The 20,051-nt window shown below is 45.8% G+C and overlaps 6 protein-coding genes across 6 annotated transcripts; 2 read left to right on the forward strand and 4 right to left on the reverse strand.

Annotated features, from left to right (window-relative positions):
* Nucleotides 1-577: 577 nt before the first annotated feature.
* Nucleotides 578-4,922, forward strand: LAJ45_06336 (uncharacterized protein; the record flags this gene model as incomplete). Its single annotated transcript, XM_046115900.1, has 5 exons — nt 578-866; nt 943-3,756; nt 3,849-4,218; nt 4,271-4,555; nt 4,619-4,922. 5 exons carry the CDS (start codon nt 578-580, stop codon nt 4,920-4,922), a joined length of 4,062 nt encoding a protein of 1,353 aa, XP_045971009.1.
* A 3,824-nt stretch (nt 4,923-8,746) lies between these two features.
* Nucleotides 8,747-10,092, reverse strand: LAJ45_06337 (uncharacterized protein; the record flags this gene model as incomplete). The annotated part of the gene is made up of 2 exons (XM_046115901.1): nt 8,747-9,825; nt 9,993-10,092. 2 exons carry the CDS (start codon nt 10,090-10,092, stop codon nt 8,747-8,749), a joined length of 1,179 nt encoding a protein of 392 aa, XP_045971010.1.
* Nucleotides 10,093-12,153: 2,061 nt separating this feature from the next.
* Nucleotides 12,154-12,847, reverse strand: LAJ45_06338 (uncharacterized protein; the record flags this gene model as incomplete). The annotated part of the gene is made up of 2 exons (XM_046115902.1): nt 12,154-12,769; nt 12,834-12,847. 2 exons carry the CDS (start codon nt 12,845-12,847, stop codon nt 12,154-12,156), a joined length of 630 nt encoding a protein of 209 aa, XP_045971011.1.
* A 1,618-nt stretch (nt 12,848-14,465) lies between these two features.
* On the forward strand, nt 14,466-16,625 carry LAJ45_06339 (uncharacterized protein; the record flags this gene model as incomplete). The annotated part of the gene is made up of 3 exons (XM_046115903.1): nt 14,466-14,675; nt 14,741-14,956; nt 15,015-16,625. 3 exons carry the CDS (start codon nt 14,466-14,468, stop codon nt 16,623-16,625), a joined length of 2,037 nt encoding a protein of 678 aa, XP_045971012.1.
* A 1,085-nt stretch (nt 16,626-17,710) lies between these two features.
* On the reverse strand, nt 17,711-18,466 carry LAJ45_06340 (uncharacterized protein; the record flags this gene model as incomplete). Its single annotated transcript, XM_046115904.1, has 7 exons — nt 17,711-17,716; nt 17,784-17,802; nt 17,934-17,964; nt 18,030-18,132; nt 18,198-18,317; nt 18,372-18,399; nt 18,453-18,466. 7 exons carry the CDS (start codon nt 18,464-18,466, stop codon nt 17,711-17,713), a joined length of 321 nt encoding a protein of 106 aa, XP_045971013.1.
* Nucleotides 18,467-19,156: 690 nt separating this feature from the next.
* Nucleotides 19,157-19,972, reverse strand: LAJ45_06341 (uncharacterized protein; the record flags this gene model as incomplete). The annotated part of the gene is made up of 2 exons (XM_046115905.1): nt 19,157-19,521; nt 19,582-19,972. The coding sequence occupies 2 exons, from the start codon at nt 19,970-19,972 to the stop codon at nt 19,157-19,159; spliced, it is 756 nt and encodes a 251-aa protein (XP_045971014.1).
* Between the last annotated feature and the right edge of the window lie 79 nt (nt 19,973-20,051).

A 20,051-nucleotide genomic window follows, 5' to 3' on the forward strand; every position in this document is an offset into this window, starting at 1 on the left:
GCATGGTCATGAATGACCACCATGAACTGGTGATGAACTTTTGTCATTCTTAACACTCAGTCATAAAGAATGTAGATCAGTATCAGGAGCCGCCTACTCCGGCCAAGCCCTAGACTCAACTGTAGTCCTAGTACTCATTTTCCTCATAGAACACTGAAACGGCAGGGGATGATCCGATCCTAGATTACAGGAGACCATTTTTCGTTATCGGCTAATTCAAATCATTCCAAGAGGTAAGTTTATTAAGTGCGTAAGATAGTAGCTATGTAGGTACATGTATTCAACTTGATATATGAGTCTAGGTCTTCTTAGACTGCTGCCTAAGCTGTGCTCCGGCCACAGCCAATCACTCGCCGCGCACCTCCTGTTGGCCAGGGAACCGGCGCTCAGCCCGCCAAGCCAAAACAACATACCCCTTCCACGATCACGGGCCGGGCACCTATCCCCCACAACACTCCCGAGGCCTCGGTACCTCTCCCAAACCCCAACCTCACCCTGTCGATCCCGCGGTAACCCCCGGTTTCTTATTCCACTACACTTCCAGCTCCTCCAGAAACAAAATCCACCTACAGAAAAAATGGCACCAGCTCTCCACCCAGCTGCCATGGCTGCCATGGCCGCAATGGCTTCTTCAGCTTCAGCTTCAACACCGAAACAACAAGCTCCACCGCGTCAACCACTCCGCAAGAAGCGAAAAAATAGATCACCGATCGTGGCGCGACTGGTGGTTGATGAGCTCCGTGGCGATGTCGGATATGTCTCTGAGGATATCTGGAGAGATGTGTTTGGGTTCATCAAGCAGGAGCCTAAGAAGCCCGAGCAACATCCTGAGATTATCAATGGGGAAACAATCATGATTGATGATGGTAAGCTATCAACTGTTACTTGTTTTCCTCTAGGAGCTCCAGAACGAATCGTGAATAAGTTCTAACAGCTATACAGAGGAGCCCGAAGAAGAACCAATACCCCCGACCCTCCACATCGCCGTAACACCTCTCAGCTCAGCGCGCGAAGCAGCTTCCAAAAAATGGTCTATCTTCCCCGTGACCTTCCTTCCCGATAGCTCGCAATTTATGCGCCTCGCGCCCTCAACAATCATGCTCCCTAATACTATGACTCTTCCCCCACAGCTTTCCGCAGCTGGTGAAAAGGGCGCGAAAGCCCTCGGGGTGCTCGTAATGGATGTAGTCCCTGTAGGCATAGAAACCGTGATCGTGAACGTCCGCGTTCCGGCCAATATGACCTCGCAGTACGACCAAGACCTCGAAGACCGTGTTAAGGAGGCACTGGCGACGCAGAAAATTGTCCGCGCAGGAGACGAGCTACCGTTGCGGTATGCACATGGAAGGATTGAGAGAGGCCAAGCAAAGATTGAAATCTGTGAGCCAGTGGAGCAGGGGTTGATATTGAAGGAGACGAAAATAGTAATTTTGAAAGAGAGAGAGAGTATGCAGAGAAAACAACGAGCTGCGGTCGATGGGATTACAGTTTTAGGTGGTGGACGCGAGCATGATGGGGGCTCTGAAGGTGAAGATTTAGGTGACGAGGACGAAGGCGACTTAGAGTTTTCCACATTCTTGTCTTTGCCCAGTCCGGGGCCCATCTCTTACTCGAGTATGAACTCGACGCCATACATGCGCAATGGGTCCATTTCTCCAAACTCGAGTTTACAGTCGAGCTCGGGCGGACAAGGGAAGGAATTTAAGACCCAGTCGCTCACAACCCCGATACCGTCGGGGCTTCTATTCCCCAAACCAAAGGACTACGATGATGATGAAGCACGAGTTTTTGTAAAAGTAGGAGATTTGGCAAAGTTGGGCTGCTTCTCTGGTGACTGGGTTAGGATATCAATTCCATCACCACCTGTAGAGGGCACTGCTGCAACGTCAATCAGGACTGCCGCCGAAGCGGTAGCACGGGGGCGTGGGCTAGCAGTTCCTACAGGGAGAGTTGTAAACGGAAGTAGGCCGGTCTCGCGGAATCAGCGTGATAATTCCTCAATGCGGAGCGACGACGCAGAACTTGGACGCCCGGTAAAGATCTACTCGCTTCCTGAGGGTTGGGAAAGCTCTTCAACCAACGAAAAGAAGAAGAAAAGGCGTAGTGAGAAAGGAAAAGAGATGGAGAGTGAGCTAAAAAAGGAAGTTAGTGTCGTCTACCTTTCGCCTATCCTCCTTGCAAACATCTCCCCTTCAGTATCAATGGCTCCGGAGGTTGTATTATCACCATTTGAGATGCCCACCAAGTCTCTACGTGATCCGGGCCCTACTTCTCCTCCTCCGGCCAAGGAGGTCACACTACTACGCATCGCATCACCTACCTCAACAGACCGGGCACTTCAACCTTCGCTCCTACTTCAACTAAAGTCCTACTTTGAGTCCTGCCGGCGAATCGTGAAGAAAGGCGACGTCATTGGTGTCGGAATTGACGAAGTCCTAGCTAGAAGTCTCTACGGAGATAGCGGTGAAGACGGCATCACGGAAGAACTTCTCACTGGTAACGTTGAAGAAGGTAAAGGCGGTAAGAAGACCTGTGTCGCTTGGTTCAAAGTCGGCAATATTGTCTCTACCTCCGACGATAACCCGGGCGACCGAAGTCCGATTGGCCGCCGAGGTACAGACCGAAAAGAAGCAGCAGAAGAGAGTGCATGGGGTGGTGTAGTGTTTGTCGACCCGGCAACTACGCGTATGGTGCAAGCTGGCTCAGAGAAGCGGAAGATTCCACCTACAATGTCCTCGACATGGGAGTATTACCTTAGGTTGTCGCCGCCACCAGTTAGGTTGGCTATTGAACAAAACAAGCCCTCTGCATTGGTTTTCCCAAACCGCTATATTAATCAGACGCAGCGGCGGTTAAGGGAGCTGGTATCTGCAGCCACATCTCCAAGGGCCATACAGCTGGGGTTGCAGCCTATTGCAATTCTACTCACAAGTACACAAAGAGCAATCGGTAAGAGGACGATTGCAATGAGGGCGGCATCGGACGTGGGAGTTCATGTTTTCCATATTGATGCGTACGACATCATTTCAGACGGCGGTTCGGGGGATGTTAAAACAGAGGGATTCCTTAGGGCAAGAGTGGATCGAGCTCTAACGTGTGGAAAAGAGAGCTGTATTTTACTCTTGTCCCATATTGAGGCCCTTACTGCGGCGAAAATGGGCGAGGTCTTGAAGGATATCGTCGGCCAGTTCAGGATTGTTGTTGCGACTACCACAGAAGTGGACAAGCTGTCTGACAACGTACGCAATGTTTTCACGCATGAGATGGACGTTGGTGCACCTGATGAAAAGGAGAGAGCAGGGCTCTTGGAGGCAATTGTCGATGAGCGAAGAGTTAGACTTGGGAAAGAGGTTGAGCTTAGTGGTGTCGCAGTCAAGACTGCAGCTTTAGTAGCCGGCGATTTAGTCGACGTCGTCGAGCGAGCTGTCGCAGCTAGCGGTGAGCGAGTCTCAAAATTAGCAAAGAAATGCCGCGCAAGAATAAAGAACACGGGATCTGTCGAGGGGATAATTACGATCCAAGATCTCGAGATCGCTGGAGGCGATGAAGCAACTAGCATCCTCAAATGCGATTTCGAAGTCGCAGTCGAAGCTGCGCGCCGTAATTTCGCTGATTCTATTGGCGCTCCAAAGATCCCTAACGTGTCTTGGGACGACGTTGGAGGACTTGCTAACGTTAAGAGCGCCGTTATGGAGACTATTCAGCTACCACTCGAGCGGCCAGAGCTCTTTGCGAAGGGTATGAAGAAGCGCTCCGGTATTCTCTTCTATGGGCCGCCGGGAACAGGAAAGACCCTCCTTGCTAAAGCAATTGCAACGGAGTTCTCACTCAATTTCTTCTCCGTTAAGGGGCCGAATTGCTGAACATGTACATCGGAGAGTCCGAGGCCAATGTACGCCGTGTCTTCCAACGTGCACGTGACGCAAGACCTTGCGTGGTATTTTTCGATGAGTTGGATTCAGTCGCGCCCAAGAGGGGTAACCAGGGTGATTCTGGCGGTGTTATGGATCGTATTGTGTCCCAGCTGTTGGCAGAGCTGGATGGTATGAGTGAAGGTGCTGAGGGAAGTGGTGGTGTTTTCGTGATTGGAGCGACCAACAGGCCCGATTTATTGGATGCAGCACTACTTAGGCCGGGAAGATTCGACAAGATGTTATACTTGGGTGTCAGTGATACACATGATAAGCAACTGACCATCTTGGAGGCGCTGACAAGGAAGTACGGACACAAATTCTCTGACACTTGGTATCTGTTATTGACCTGTGGATAGGTTCGCGCTTCACCCTACGCTTTCGCTGAGAAGAATAGCGGAGACTTTACCATTTACGTATACCGGTGCAGACTTGTACGCGCTGTGTTCTGACGCAATGCTGAAAGCGATCACTCGTCAAGCCGGAAGAGTAGATGAAAAAATTAGAATCCTCAATAGTCAGAGTGGTGAGAGTATGAGCACGGCCTACTTTTTTGACCACGTTGCAACTGAAGAAGATACTACTGTGCTTGTCGAAGAGGGCGACTTTGAAGAGGCGAAGAACGAACTCGTGGGGAGTGTTAGGTATTACCTCCGCCATCTGGAAAGAATCCTTTTTGAGCGATACTAATTGAAATAAAACAATAGTGCCAAAGAACTCGAGCATTACCAACGCGTGCGCGAACAGTTCGAAAAGGCTGAAGACGACGAAAGCAAAAAGAAGTCCCAAAACAAAGTGAAAAGCAAGGCGATTGAAATGAGCGTGGATGAAATGCCAGTCTACGACAACGGCAAAGCTCTCTTACTCGACAGATCTGGGCAACCCCTTGCAGACTCAGGTCTTCGCGCACGTCTCCAGCTTGATCTTGGCAGCGACACTGGCCCGGCTACTGGAGAGTGGGAAGACTCTGCAGCTGGTGATGACGAAGAGCTTTATGGCGGGGGTTCGTGAATCGAGGCCTGTGATGTTGAAGTGATAGGTGCAATGACCTTTCCGAGGGCCAGGCGAAAACTGGTGGTTAGGGACCTGGTTGAGTATTGGGAGAATGTGTTTGCGGACAAGTTTGACTAATTGATTAAAATATATATGGATTTTATTAATAGGATAGGATGGAGGGTAGGGTGGATTTATATACCAATTATGTAATTATAGAAATTTTGCATAGAATACTACAAATCTTGAGCCGGCCACTTTCTTGTAAATGGTGGGGACGGCCGATTGGGCCACATGTTATATACTTTACTTCTGACCGATGACCTATGTAAACTTAATCATAACATGATTCTTCTATTATCAAAGCAGCGGCACCCTTTCCTCCTTGTATGCTGGTTATATGTAATCGAGTGATCTTTGGTGATGGGAAAAACCTCAAGAGGGTCATCGTTGGCCGCTGATGCCCATCCAAATGGGTACGTTCGGTAGAGACGAAGTTGAAACGAAATATCTTGACATTCGGTCCTAAAACTCCCAAACTGCAAAGCTCAAGCCAGCTGGCAGAAAGAAACAAAACTAACTGGCTTTAGGTGGTTATTAACTGTCCCTGCAGGCGTAGAGGTCCGGGGTGATGGCTAGGTTTAGCGTTTACTAAAGCGAAATGAATTTATGTGTAAGTACACACTCTGTCCTATCGACTATGTATTCATATGGACCTCTCTGTCTGTCAATAAAATCAAAAACATATTCATCTCATTCTCTTCAGCAATAATGCACATATCCTCCGCATACTAAGTAAATTAATCGAACAATTCATTATACTCACAGATCATTATCGAGTAATATTCTATAATTTGCTAAATTAAATTATCCCCAAGAACCCGGAAGGTAGGGTGGTGTTTTACACAAACCTGAAGCAACTTTCCGATATACCAGCTACGAGAGGTGCACAAAGGAAATAATTACCTGGAATAGATGTTTGTCGATTTTTGATCTGGAAAATTACGTTTCGCTCACCTTAAGTACATAGTGGCCCCTGTTTCCAGAGTTTCGAGGTTTATCATCGTTAGCCTCCGCCTATCGCTGTCCACGGTTTAAACCCAGTCTTCAATACATTTCCAGCAGAACACCCCACCAATTCAATATGTTTCTTCAGAGTAGACGTTTTATTCTCGGCCTTTACTACGTGTTTGGGATCAGTTGCTACTCAACACCATCGATGATAACCCCTGCACCACTTGTGAATAGACAAACCGAAGAATTATCATCTGACCAGGTATTATGTGGGCTGAATGGCCTTGTTCCTAGGAATCAGTGTTGTGACCAAGAGCAAGGATGTAAGCTTCTATGAGAACATCATTTTTCACTTTATTAAAATCTAGAACTGACTCTAGGGGCGTGTCAAATGAGCGATGGGTACTGTGGTATTGATATTACCCCTTATTCTACAATTCTGGGTTGTTTTACTGGGTTCGAGCCCCTCAGATGTATACGCAGCAAGCGCGATGCACCAGTATGTTCATATGAGTACATGTATACTGATTCATCTTTAGTCCGGGCCGTCGAGTGCCGGCAATTGGCCAAGGTTGTTCAAGCTGGATGTCTGATTCTCGGCGTTACATTAGAACCTCGAGTTCGACAATGAAATACTTTAGTTGGTGAGTTTTCATCTACTGGAAACCTTTTATCGCTACATGTAGCTATATATATTAGACCTTATAGCTATAGTGCACCGTGTGAGTATATAATATACATATATACTGACACACATAAAGTGTAGATAAGAATTTCACTCGTTGTAGTTTGTTCGTTCAATCGGGATATACCTCCTGGTTTACATGCGAAACTTCGGCTTCAATTACATCAACTTTTGAAACAGTTATAATCATAACTATCACCCCGACAGATGATCCATTTACAGTTACATGGACAATAACATCTACAAATTCAGCCGGCACATTTAGTTCGACTACTGATTCTCCCGAACTCTCCAACCTACCAACATCAGGGTCTATCATTATGGACACGAAGCCGATTGATGCGTACAGAGTACTGGGCGTTGGTATTATAGTTGGCCCTTGTATAGGAGGATTGATCATACTCGGAATAATAATCACCCCGGCCTTCTTTCTACGGCAAAAGGGTCTAAGACGCGGCCTACTACTAGCGAACCCAGGTGCACTTGAGCCTCCTATTGAACCACAGGTACAGCCGTGTATCGAAATTCAAGGCAATGAACAAACTATCATTTATCACGAACTGGAAGGCGGAAACCAGGTCTCCCTGCCCATACCATCGAAGGGCTCTGCGATAGTAGTTGATTGATCCACTGGGTGTTATGTATTGTACCTACTCTATTCTGCAAAATATATTAGTCCCCGCATTGATTTAGCCAAATTCGAAATCTGCCTCAAGAACTGTGCGAAGCCGTTTGATACCACTTGCTCTTATTGTAGTCCAACCAGCCAATAAACACATTTCTTGGCATACTTATTACCCCTGTCTTGTGCCCCAGATTATGCAGACATCTGCAACTTTACCCGTCTAAGTTATCTGTAATTGGACAGCTTCCCCCTCCTCGAGTGATTGTACGTGACGCACTGCAAATAGAGTACGTACGTGTATCTACTCTAGTATCTACTACCCTGATTTGGGTCTGCTGCTGCATAGTGATTTGTCCGGGATGCTCATTCTCACCGCATGATGATGATTAGAGTGCCTCAAATACATGTATCTTGTTAGACTCATAGATCAATGTACCGGGCGTTGAGGGTAAATACGAAGAATCTGATAAGGGAATCTTGCTGTGAAATAGGTGTGTTTATCTTATCAGATTCTCGGTATTTATGGTTGACCCCCGGTACATGTAGGTATCCCCCAGAATCCCAATAAGTATTAGTTTGGTGGTACAACTGCCGTTACCGCCCGGCAATAGTAGATAAATGAAGACCTGGTATATATCCGTCGAAGGTATCAAAGCGTATTCCATTTAGAGCAAGGTCGTGGGAACTTAATTGGTTGTATTTCCGTGAGCTTTTTGGAGCTAGTAACCAGGCCTAGGTGTTACTGAAGTACAAGAGTTCAAGTCCTTGGCAGGAAATTCAACCAAAACCCTGCCAAGTCTTGAGGCACTTTCCCATACTAGTAGTGTACGTTTATTATGTTTATTCCTTTAGAGTTAGACTTAGTTAAGGTTTGTTTCGCTTGAGCCTTTGGGAAAAGACTTCAACTCAAAATCCTAACTACCTGATTGACCGATTGGGGAATCAGGTTACCGGAAAAATGAGCCAGAGTCTTTTCGCAAAGGCTCATACCAACTTAAATCAGCCATCGTGAAAAAAGAAGGAAAAAAACATAAAATATATATTGTAAATTAAGCCAAGTGATGTCCACGATCCCGAAGCCGACCTACCCAGAAATGAAAAAGAAAAAAAAAGAATACATCCTATGATAAATACGTAATGCTCAACCCAATATCAAACCTAAAAATAAACAGGTAAAAAAAAAAAGACTTCATAAGCGTCATCATAAGTAAATAGCTTCCAACCTCATAAGGACATGACAGATATTTAGGTACAGTACAGTATTATTTGAAACACCCTGAAAGAATTCCGCGGAATCCAAGCAAAACAAACCCGTCCAGTGCAAGCAAGAGTATAAACCATGATTATACAGACAAAGAAAAGATATCCAACCAACCAACCGATCCTCACTCCGGTCCAATAACGATCGCAGTAAATTCCGCTTAATTCCGCCAGAACAGATCTTCAAACAAATTCTTAACAGAAGTGGCCCGGATCCACGAAATGTTGAGAGTGTTGATTGTATGCAAAATCACATCCCTAAAATGCGGTAACGCTGGTAAACTTTGTCATCCCAATCCCTTTACTCGTTGTCTTCAACGCCGCCTTTCCGCCCTCCCTCCGGCTGACGCTACCGACACTACTAAGTAACCCGCCTTCCCCCTTCCCGACTTCCTTGCCCAGAGCATACCCAGCAGAGAAAGTAATGGCGCTCAAGACAATTATTGCGCCGGCCGAGATAGCTAGAGTCATATACGAGAAGTTTGATAAACTCATGACTTCATTCTCGTTGCTGGTTTCTCGTGTCCGAGAACGTGATCTTCGCTTTGATTTTGAAGATGATGATTTCCCTTTCAACTTCTTAGTATCTTTCATGGCAAGGCTCTCAGATGATTGTGAGCGTGATGCAGGAGCTGTTGATGTGGATGTAATTGAAAGACTTCGGGGTTTCGTGGTTGAGTTACTAGGTTCACCACTTTCCCTCACAAGCGTCAGATTATCAACTGCTACCCTACCACCTTGTTGTGGGGACTGGCTTGCTGGCAATATTTGACTTGACTTTGGAAGTCCCCTTGCTGCCGCTGCACAACTCAAAAGTGTTGACAATGAAGCCCTTAGAGCTGCGTCGTGGTCAGCCGCATGATTTGGTGCGAACGAGTTGAACCCATAAGCATGACTACGGTTTTGGCCATTATAACCTGTGGATGCCGATGGTGTGGTTTGGGCACGCCTATATGGCGGGCCCGGGCGCTGCGGCGGTACTGAGGACGGAAAACCTGTTCGTAGTCTTGCGTTGGAGTCTGAAGCTGAAGCTTCATCATCACTCTCATCGTCGTCGTCGTCCTCGGGAGAGGAATAGTCGTCAGAGCTCATAGTCATTGAGTGGATCATTGTCCCCATATCTTCACCTTCGCTCTCATCATCGTCCTCTCCTGACGACTGTTCTGGTTCAAATACAGGCACCTCTTGGGAACGTGCAGTTGGTCTAGCTGTTCCTCTGCGTCGCCGACGAGTCTGCGAGATGCGAAGGCCTGCGGTTATGATATGGTCGTCGGAGGACGATGTATATTGGCTATCGCTAGGGTGCGAAGCTACTTCAATCCAAGAATCGGATTCAGCTACGCGCAGACAGTAATTAGTTAGCTTAGCTTATCGACAATCACTTAGACGAAAACAGTTGAGTAATCTACAATTAAGCAGATACCAATTATTTCTTTAAATTTTTTAAATGAAGCCCGTTAAAGAGATAAAGCGCGAGCAGGAAAAAAAACTGTAGAAAACTAACCTCCATTGTTCACCGGTGCACTTCGAGCTCTCGAAAAGCTTCCCCCAGTTGCAGATCTCGCTGCCCCCGCTCCTTGTGTCGAAAACACCGATGGCTGCATCTCGATTTACACTATTCTATTCGCCGACCGTTGGTTGATTAAGCGATAATGAAGTTAAGCTTCGTCTTTGATCAGGAGCTTTAAAAAAGAAAAGATTTATGGATTGAGCAGTAGGTTGAAGCGAAGAAGGAGAAGAAGGGAATAGTTGAATAGATAAGAAAGAAGGCCCCTTCCAACGTTCCTGACCGTCCTCTTGTCTGTGCTTTATGTAAACCCCCCTAGATTCCACGTGTACTTGTCGTATTTCCTTTCTATGTGCTGCTCCAGCCAACCCAAGCCTAAAAAGCCGCAACCGCAAGCAAGCCCCGGGAAAAGAGAAAAAGGGGGGCAGGCAGGCAAGTAGAACGAACACGACAACCAAGCCCTCTCTGAAACTGAGCTGCCCCAACAAATCTGTACCTGTATGTCGTCACAACGTACCGCTATGTTCTCCCCCCCACGCCTGAGCTCGATATATTCACTCTTTACTTTTTCTGCCGACTCAAGTAGCTTTGCGCCCGTTCTCGTACGAAGAGTCGAAAGATATGGGTGCTTCTGGGGAGAAATTGGGGGGGAGAAGAGTGCCAGAGTGGAGTGAGATGGGATGGGGGAGCTCTGCTGCTCTGGTTCATGTATGGCATGCTAGCTAGGATATTGAAGGTAATCGATAAGCAATAAGCAATTAGCACCTGCGCCCTCCCAGACGACTCACGGATTGGTCTAGTGACCTTATTATCCCTACTATCTGCTTACGTCATGTACTCACGCGCAAACATACAAGGACTCAGGGCAGCCTCACAGCCAATAAACGCTATTAAGCACTGCCGTTAACCCTGATATCATCATCTTCCTGAGGCCGACCTTCTGCTAGATCTATTTTATGTCTTGAGGAAAGACATCATTTTGAGTGATCGAGGGGCTTGGCGGTAGCTATTAGGCTACCACAAAGGTCGCATGCTCTCACTACTTTCAAAGGGTATCCAATCAAGTATTCTCCATTGCTAACCGAGTTCCATGGCTTGCGCAACTGAAGCCAGACCGGCGAACAGGATTCCTGAATATCATATCAGAGACCGAGTGATTGACTGTGAAATACCTATAGCGGTAGTGGGGGCAGTGCCTTATCTGAGAACCAAACCCCACGGACAGGCATCATCCTGGGAAGAGTTTCGAGCTCCTTCTTACGCGTCCGGTTAATCTTATCAGATTAAATGTTGGGATCAGTCACAACGTTGGGGATATGATCTGATTAGATCCGGAGATAACACCGTGAGCGGCTTAAGAGAATCCTCAACAGTTAACCAAATTATTAGACTAAGATCGAGCTTTCCTTTTAAGAAAGCTTCTAATGTGGAGTCATAAAATGCCAATGCAGATCGCTAGGGTTTATAGGTATCATGTTGCTACATACGATAGAAAACAGGCAATTCCTGTTTGCAGCAATCAAGTCTGGTTCGACCTCGGACTATGTTAAGCTTGAGGTCTGCGGGCTTCATTTCTGGAATCGTACCATACTTGCATGGGCATATGCACATCTCCGGGAGCTATACATCTGATCACCCAATCATATGTCGATCAAACGTATAATTTATATCCTAGGGCATGAGACGATCCCAATAGTATTTGCGTATGTGCCGATAGTGCAATAAATTCATACCGGCACTAGAACACTTATGAGGATGATAAGCGTATTCGTATTCTAGAAGCATTATAGGAAATTATTTCATATCTCGAAAACTAACAACTAGTCGGCTCGGAAAGCTTCCCTCGGGATGAGGAATCGTAATTTGATACTATATACATCTGAGTTACTATGGTTTCTGAATGCTAATTATAATGTCAGGAGATAGTTAATTGCTAGTATAGGTAGAGCCACATACGAACGAAGGTATGGACGGATCAGATTGCCAGGGTAAACACAAAAAATGTAACACGGAAAATCCAACGAGCCTGGAGCTTTTGAACAATTGAATTATATTAGAGAAATCTCGAAAGTAGCTTCAAAGATCCTCTTTTTGATCATTATACTAGAACGTGTAAGAGAAAACACCAAGACACCCGCAAAAAGCACCATCGTAAACCCTATCTAAACCTCAGGACCTCGCAATACTGCCTCCCAGTATCTAACACTGTCCACTCTTTTCCCTTCTCGTAACCCTCTGCTGGCGCAAACGTAAATTTGCCTTCGGGAGGATCCAGGCCCATCACGAAATCCCTAATTATCGCCTCTCCCTGCTCTATGTACGAGCAAGGACCATATTCGACTTCGACAATGCATCCCTTCATCTGATCTCCCTGCGTCAGGTCCGCAATCCTCACCCGGAAATCATCCACCTCATATCCCGGCCCCAAAGCTCTCAGCGTTTGCCTTGGCGTCCACATTGGTGCCATCTTGGACCGTACGATGAGTTCAAATTCACGCTCGCTGGTTACCATCTGTTTATCGGCGAGTACAAAGAGCATGAACGGATGGTAGGAGAGATCAAGCCATTGCATAAACTTGTGTTGGGGGGCTTGCGGGGTCGGCTGCGGTGTAGTAGGTGAAGTCGGAGTCGCGGGTACCGGGGGTGGATTCTCGCGCAGCAGCTTGTGCTCGAGGGTCCAGCGGGCTAGGGGGAAGGGTTGATGGCGTTTGGAGAGCCGATCGGTGAGGATTTGAAGCGCGGGGGGATTGGTGGGTTCGGAGATGAAGTATAGACTGTAAGAGTATTAGAAGCTGAAGGTTTAGGCGCACAATGTAAGGGAGCGATAAATATACATACCCAGTTACAGGCATTGCGTCAAAGGCAGGTTTCTCGCGGAGGATGAGAGCTGTACGCGAGCTAGGTGTTGTAGAAATAAGATGCGGCTGAGCCAAGACTAGACCCCACGCTGTTCGATTTGGTAACTGACTCGCATCGGATCTAGAGTAATTTGGGGTATCTACATGTAGTCTATCTACCCTTGGCAAGTTCGCAGCTCCATCGGCTATCATCAATTGCAAGACAATTATCATTCATGAAGATAGTGGGGCACCAAAACGGTATGTGTACCTGAACTCCGAATCGGGTCGGATCTCTTCCTCACTCCTGATCCTTCAAAGGCCAAGCTAGTCTGCAGCCATTCTACCGCTCATTACTACATGATGGTTCCTAACCACTACGGCTTAATTAATTCGAGTTGTTACATCTAACTATAACTACATGTACATGTAATGTGTGGGTGCAAAAAGTTACATAATTTTACATACCAGTTCATTCCCTGAGGACGACGACAGGAAAGGGAATTGAAGAGAATCGGATCCAAAACGAAGGGACGTTTTATATACACCCGCCCGAGAGTACCGCGGATGGCTGGTAGTTGGTCACGGCTTATCAAACACCACACAAACTGATCAACTCTCATTGATTAAATGCTTGAATTATAACGATGCATTAGCCCCTAAAAAAACCATCTGACTAATGGAATATTTCATATCAAGGTACCTCGTGTTGACGGTGACTATCTACGGTGCCACTCAACACAAAATTGGCCGTATGGTGCACCCAATCTTAGAGGTCATAATAATCTGTTCTAACAGGTTTCTATCTATCGTGGTTGTAAAGTTACAGAGAACTTTTCATGTTTGTCATGATCACCTTTTAAAATTAGGGGGCACTATAAGAATCTTACACGTTGGCGCGCGCGAAATCTAAGTAATACCTCAATCAAGATCTCAGTGCCCTATTGATGCCTACAAGAATACGAATATTTATGGGCCAAGGATATATTATGAAGACTACATGTATTCATAACGCATAATCAAGTCCCGAGACTTCTTAATAGCAACAACCTTACAAAATTTCCTAGGGCTCAGTTAACGCGCGGGTATCCGATATGATTAGCATGTCAACATACTTGCAATTTCGAATAATATTTGCGGACACAGCTGGGTCTCAACCTTCATACTACACAACTACATGTACCTAGGTACTCCACAGAAATGAGGTGTCTCATGCAATATTTGACTTATACGGAGGCCAAGCCGGAGCCATTGTGGGTCCATAGATGCGTGTCTGCCTGGTATTTTTTTCTTTCTCGCGAGCATACGCCAATTGAGAAATCCGTCTGCAAATATATTCGAATAGTTCTAAATATATGCTGAATGACCCTGGTTGGTTGTGTAATCCACGTCACCTGCAGATCAGGCAAGCAATCATAGGCGCTGGCAAAAATCAGGAGGCGCTAAATTAAATACTGAGCGCGCCTATATATACGTCCGAAGAACACTCACTAGATAGAGCAGACATTCGCGATCAAAATTAAATACACCCAGGATTTCTTGAGAACATCAGAATCAGAAATATTCAGATATACACAGGGGCATATACACGATCAAGTTTACAAGGAATAATCCTTTATATTTACGATCGAACATGACGTCCACAACAATCGATGTCCACCAGTTCAAGTTGCAACCAGAGCCCAATATTTGGAAAACTGTGAAAATTCTTGGGAGTGGGGGTTTTGGAGAAGTTGCACTCGAAGAAAACACAGATGGAAAGCGAAGAGCACTCAAGAAAATCAGGGGAGTGCAAAGCCCCATGTTGAGGCGTGAACTGGTGTGCTTAACGATGGTCAAAAAGGTATATATAACACTGAATTATTTGTTTCCTTAAAAGATACTGATATTGAGGTGATGAAATATCAGAGACCAGATCTCTTTGTAGAATTCTTAGGATGGTATGAAGATAACGATAGTACGTACTTTTCGCTGGAGTACATGGGCGAGGGCGACTTAGGCAAATATCTTGCTGCCAATGGACCACAAACGGAGGCCAATACCAAGGAGATCACCAAACAAATTCTAGAGGGACTTTCGTTTTTACACGAAAGGGAAATTTGCCACCGCGATCTAAAGCCAGAGGTTTGACTTCATATTTTTTACCATGACTATGTGCGCTTTTTAATGGCTGGTCTCTTAGAATGTTCTGTTAGCTTCAAAATCGCCAATACGAGTCAAATTGACCGATTTTGGGTTATCAAAATCCACGGAAGGCTCGGGCCTTTACACATTAATCGGAACCCAAGAATACATGGCTCCAGAGATGCTTGGAGCATTATCCGAAAATCAAATGACGCGTGGATCATATACAACGTCTTTGGATATGTGGGCTTTGGGTTGTCTTATATACAAGATTTACACGATGAAAACACCATTCAAGGATGGGACGTTACAATCAGATTCATCACTCCCACCAACGGAAACACTTACAGAGTATACGGCACTGGACGGAATTAATATAATTGACTCATTGGATTTGGATTATATGATACGGTACTGCAACGGCGGAACCCAACTCCCCATTCATCGTCTAGTCGAACACAAGATGAGCAGCAGGGGGATACAATTCATCAAAGATCTGATGGCTCCCTATCCTCCGGGCCGGATCACTGCAGCGGATGCCATGCATTCCAGATGGATGTCAGAACTGCCTATCGATCAAAATGATATGATTAGATGCCAGCTTTCAGAGTTAGGAGTCCACCTCAGCGTTCAAGATACCGAGATATTGGTTCAGCAGGTAGAAAAAGCGCGGGAAATGAAAGTTTTGGAATATCCACCAGCTATTAGCAATAATCCCACGGTTTTGTTGGGTCGAAATGGATTAAAATTGCTGTTCCAATCATATGGGGTGGATGTTAAGAGGTTTGATCCTATGACTGGGGCAAGGACACCTCAAGCTTTGATGCATATAGCAGCTTCGGTCGGCTATACCACAATTGTTGAAATGGTCTTCTACCTTACACCTTTCAAAATTCAAAAAGACGAAGGTGAAGAGGATTATGAAGAAGAGGAAGGAATGGATTTTAAAACCAATGGCTGGACGACACTGCAGTTAGCAGCTAAAAGGGGATGCACCGACATAGTAAGATTTCTCATACAAAAGGGCGCCAACGTCAATGCCCCCGCGAGTCAAGAGGAAAGCGGTCGAACAGCTCTACAAACAGCGGCTGAGAACGGTCATGTGGAAATAGTAAAGATACTCCTAGACGCGGGAGCCAACATGGAAGCCAAAGGGTATTCCGCGTCTGGTCGGGGAGCGCTACAGGCAGCCGCACAGTGTGGAAACATCGAGATTGCCAAAATACTCTTAGATAGAGGTGCCAATATCAACATGCCACCTGCCATAATGTGTGGCCGAACAGCGCTGCAGGCCGCTTCGGAATCGGGACATGTGGAATTAGTCAAGTTATTGGTGAAGGAAGGTGCCAAAATGAATTCCAAGATCAGTAAAACGTCGGGCCGGACACCTATTCAAGCTGCAGCGGAGAGTGGTCACCTTGAAGTCGTTAAATTTCTTTTGGCGTCGGGTGCTCAGGTCAACGAAGAACCTTGTGCAAATTATGGTAGAACGGCACTACAAGCTGCAGCAGAGAAAGGGAACCTCGAGATGGTGAGGTTTTTATTAGAAAATGGTGCCGATGTTAATGCACCGGCGTCAGATACAGAGGGGCTTTCGGCACTTGAATGCGCAAGGGAGGGAGGAAATACAGAGGTGATAGAGTTGTTGGAATCCGAAAGTGCGAAGTGAATATTTTGTTTAACGCATGTACGGCCTAAAGCGTAGGCTTCAAGTTAGTCTAACGAAGTGGGTTGGAAGATCTTGATGACTGTTTTGAGAAGGATGGTGTTAGTATTCTCTAATCCCTTTCTCCCTTATAAAATGTCACGTAGTTACATATGTATATGTTCTGCCCGATACGCGGATTTTTCCAGTTCACGAACTGGGCGCCCAGTTCAGTGAGTTTTCCCAACCGGTTGTGCTGCTCAGAAGCACCGTACAAAATTTGAACGGGTTAACCTGTTCAACAAATTCATAGGATTTTGCCCCATTCAGAAAGTAAATGCACATAAGAAACGTACCCCCCAATAGAATTAATTTCCCAAATATTCCTTCTGGCCGATCGCAGTACTCAGTTGGATTGATATTATGTTAATCCAATTGAGAACCGTGTTCAATTGCCTTTTGATATTCTAGAATAAAACCATGAATTCGTTACTAACAAGAATTCTCATGGTTTAACGAATGAGTTGCATGAATGAGTATATATATGGGTAATTTTTTCCCTTACAATTATTGATTAAAGTTCATACTTTCCCAATCGTGCCCCGTTCAGTAAAGGTACCCAGTTCACGAACTGGTCATCCCATCGGGGAAATCAACTCAACCGGGCGCCCAGTTCGTGAACTGGAACATTTCGCCTATCGGGCAGAACATATAGGTTTGTTTAGGTATGCATTCTGCATTTGAATATCGATGGTTCATAAAGCAGAACTTTTATATCATACTCCACTATTTAAAATTGTGCCACTGAACATATTAGCTCATGTATTAGATTTTTTTCTTCCCTTGGTCGATTGGCATCATGAAAAATCACTCATAATTCGTTGATAGAAAGATGGAGTCTGTTGGTCTCAGCCCGGCCCATAAAATCGTCTCCAATGTTCCAATCTCACCAGGACCGCGAGTAATTAACTGGTAGGTAATTTCCCCTGGACGTTCACTCCATTTCTATTGTCATGAGAGGACATAGTTTTCGGCGCTCATGACCTAGTAATAGTTGATGATAACATAACCCTATCCATAATTGTGAAAAGCTGTAGGCTCTTATCACATCAAATCTAAGAATATTTGTAACTACGGCTCAACTACCTATATCTGAAGTCACAATATCTAATGGTCAAGTACCTGTAGTGATATTAAGGTCCTATAACACCTTTGTTGAGCTCATTAGACATAGACCTGGGAAAAAGGACCTCTTTCCCCTGGTATCCCGCTATATGTTCCTTCGCACCAGTCCATTTCCCGAACAAATTCCTTCATTTTAGCTAAAATTACCGTGTCCTTGCCGCCGCCGCATTGCTTGCTTCTATATTTCGCAAATTTCTGAGATTAGCGTAAGGCCGATTCCCGGGCGATGGAGCTTTAACAAACCTCTTCTTGTCGCATCCTCCAGCAATGCCGTATCCACCGCGTTTGCTGGTAGGTGCACATATCTCACTACACTACCTCTGATGAAAACACTTTTTACCGCTGACTAAATTCAAATCGTAAATAATTAAAAGTTCCATTGCCGGGAGTCTTATGCGCGTGGGTAGATACCAAATGGGGATACCGAGCTTCATCAACAACGTGGATCTCGTCTAGCTTGATGTTCAAAAACTGATCCACAGACTTGAGAGTTCCGCGGATTAAAAGGTCGTTTTTGAGCTCAATTGTAACCTAGACAATGTGAGCAATGAGAAAGGCGTGGGCGATTGCGGGGAGTATGTGTACCTCATGGTCGACAAGTGTCTTGAAAAAACTGCAAAGGTGTTAGATATATGATTCTTAGTATTCTGGGTAGGGGTCAGGTACCTGAAGAAAAGCATAGTTGGGGGCGACGGTGGAACTCGGGGAAATTGTGGCTTCGTCTAGAGGTGAAAGAACAATAGTGGGGTTGTGTGACATGACGTCCGGGTAATGTGCTGTGGGCCTTAATTTTGAGCCCCAGAGACCTTGAGCAGGGATAACCCGCACCATCATCCATGCCTTATTCGCTTGGTATGAATCGTGCATATCTTGTACCCATTTAGAGTGGGTACACCACGTTTACATGGTTGTAAGCACTTAAGGGAGAACTAAGCTTAAGGAAAAACTAAACTTAAGAAAAAACATACGTTTCAATCCCTAATCTATAGATCTAGTTGTCTGAAGGTTTCTTCGAGAGTCGGTGTTGAGCACGTTGAAATAAGTTCGCGATGATGGCCGCAATTTTACGTTCTGAATTGCTCAAATACGGACAGCAACTAATACAAGTACATATACGTACAAATCGTTAGGACTTTGCAGTGGTTATTCAAAGGAGAGAAATGAATACAACGTAGTGCAATAAACGTCTTTTTAATGTTTATGACGGATATATATATCAAGGGCTTCAAAATTATTTCACCGCAAACTACATGTATGCGCTCATTTCTATAGACTTCATGACAAGCTGTTAACACGCCTTTCAGACATGAGGCATCTGCCAAATATGTACATTGCTAAGTCAATCCATATTCTACCTACGGTGCTTATATCTACCTCCCCAAAGTACTCAAGAAGTTCTTTTCCTTAATAGCAGCCCTACTCTTCTTCCTCATCTCTCTCTTGACCTCCAATCTCGCTGCAAGCGCCTCCTCTGCACTGACCTGCACTTCCCCACCAATTTCCACCGTTGATGGTCTCATTGCCTTACTTAACCCAGGCTTCGCACCAGGAATGTTTTCACCCACACCCCCAACCGCTGCTACGACTCGGGTGAACGGATGGTTGGGAGAGGTGGTAAATGGGAGATCGATGGTTTGCTCAGTGATGGGAATGCGGATCTCTGAGTTGAGAGACTGAAGAGCGGCGACCTTTTCGGCACGCTTTTTGGCGATTTTACGTTCCTTTTTAGATTTTGCTATGGGGTGTACGTTAGTACTAGATAGTTATACCGATAGATAAATGAGGGAGGGCTCACAGTAAAGATCTCCTACTTCTTCTCCTTCTAGCCCATCCACAGTAGTCTTCTTATCCAGCAAGGACCACAGCCATTCAGGATACTCGGAGTCTTCCAGAGCAACTGGATCGCTCTTCCCTTTCAGGTAGTTGATATTCTTCAGCGGGGTTCCTGCCATGGTTCCACTAACCACTGTGATCTTTGGCTTCACCGCGATCTTTGGCGCGGCAGGAGTAAGCGGTATTGAGAACGGTTGTGCAGCCGACGTACTCGTAGCACTCGGCGAGCCCTCACCACCGGGGGTGCTGGACTGCAGTGGTTTGGCCTGGTTCACAACGTTTGGGTTTGCAACGGAGTAGGTCCGTACAGCTCTCAGCGAGACCGCCGGTTGAATTCGGCGAAGACAGAACATGCTGAGAGGCTCAATTGGGCGTTAATTCGTGGTTATTTGCCGATTTTTTGATCTGTTGTAAGGTGCAAAGGAAAATTTG

The sequence above is a fragment of the Morchella importuna genome (genome assembly GCF_003444635.1).
Source record: "Morchella importuna strain M04M26 chromosome Unknown Morimp01GS018, whole genome shotgun sequence".
NCBI classification, from domain to species: Eukaryota; Fungi; Ascomycota; class Pezizomycetes; order Pezizales; family Morchellaceae; genus Morchella; species Morchella importuna.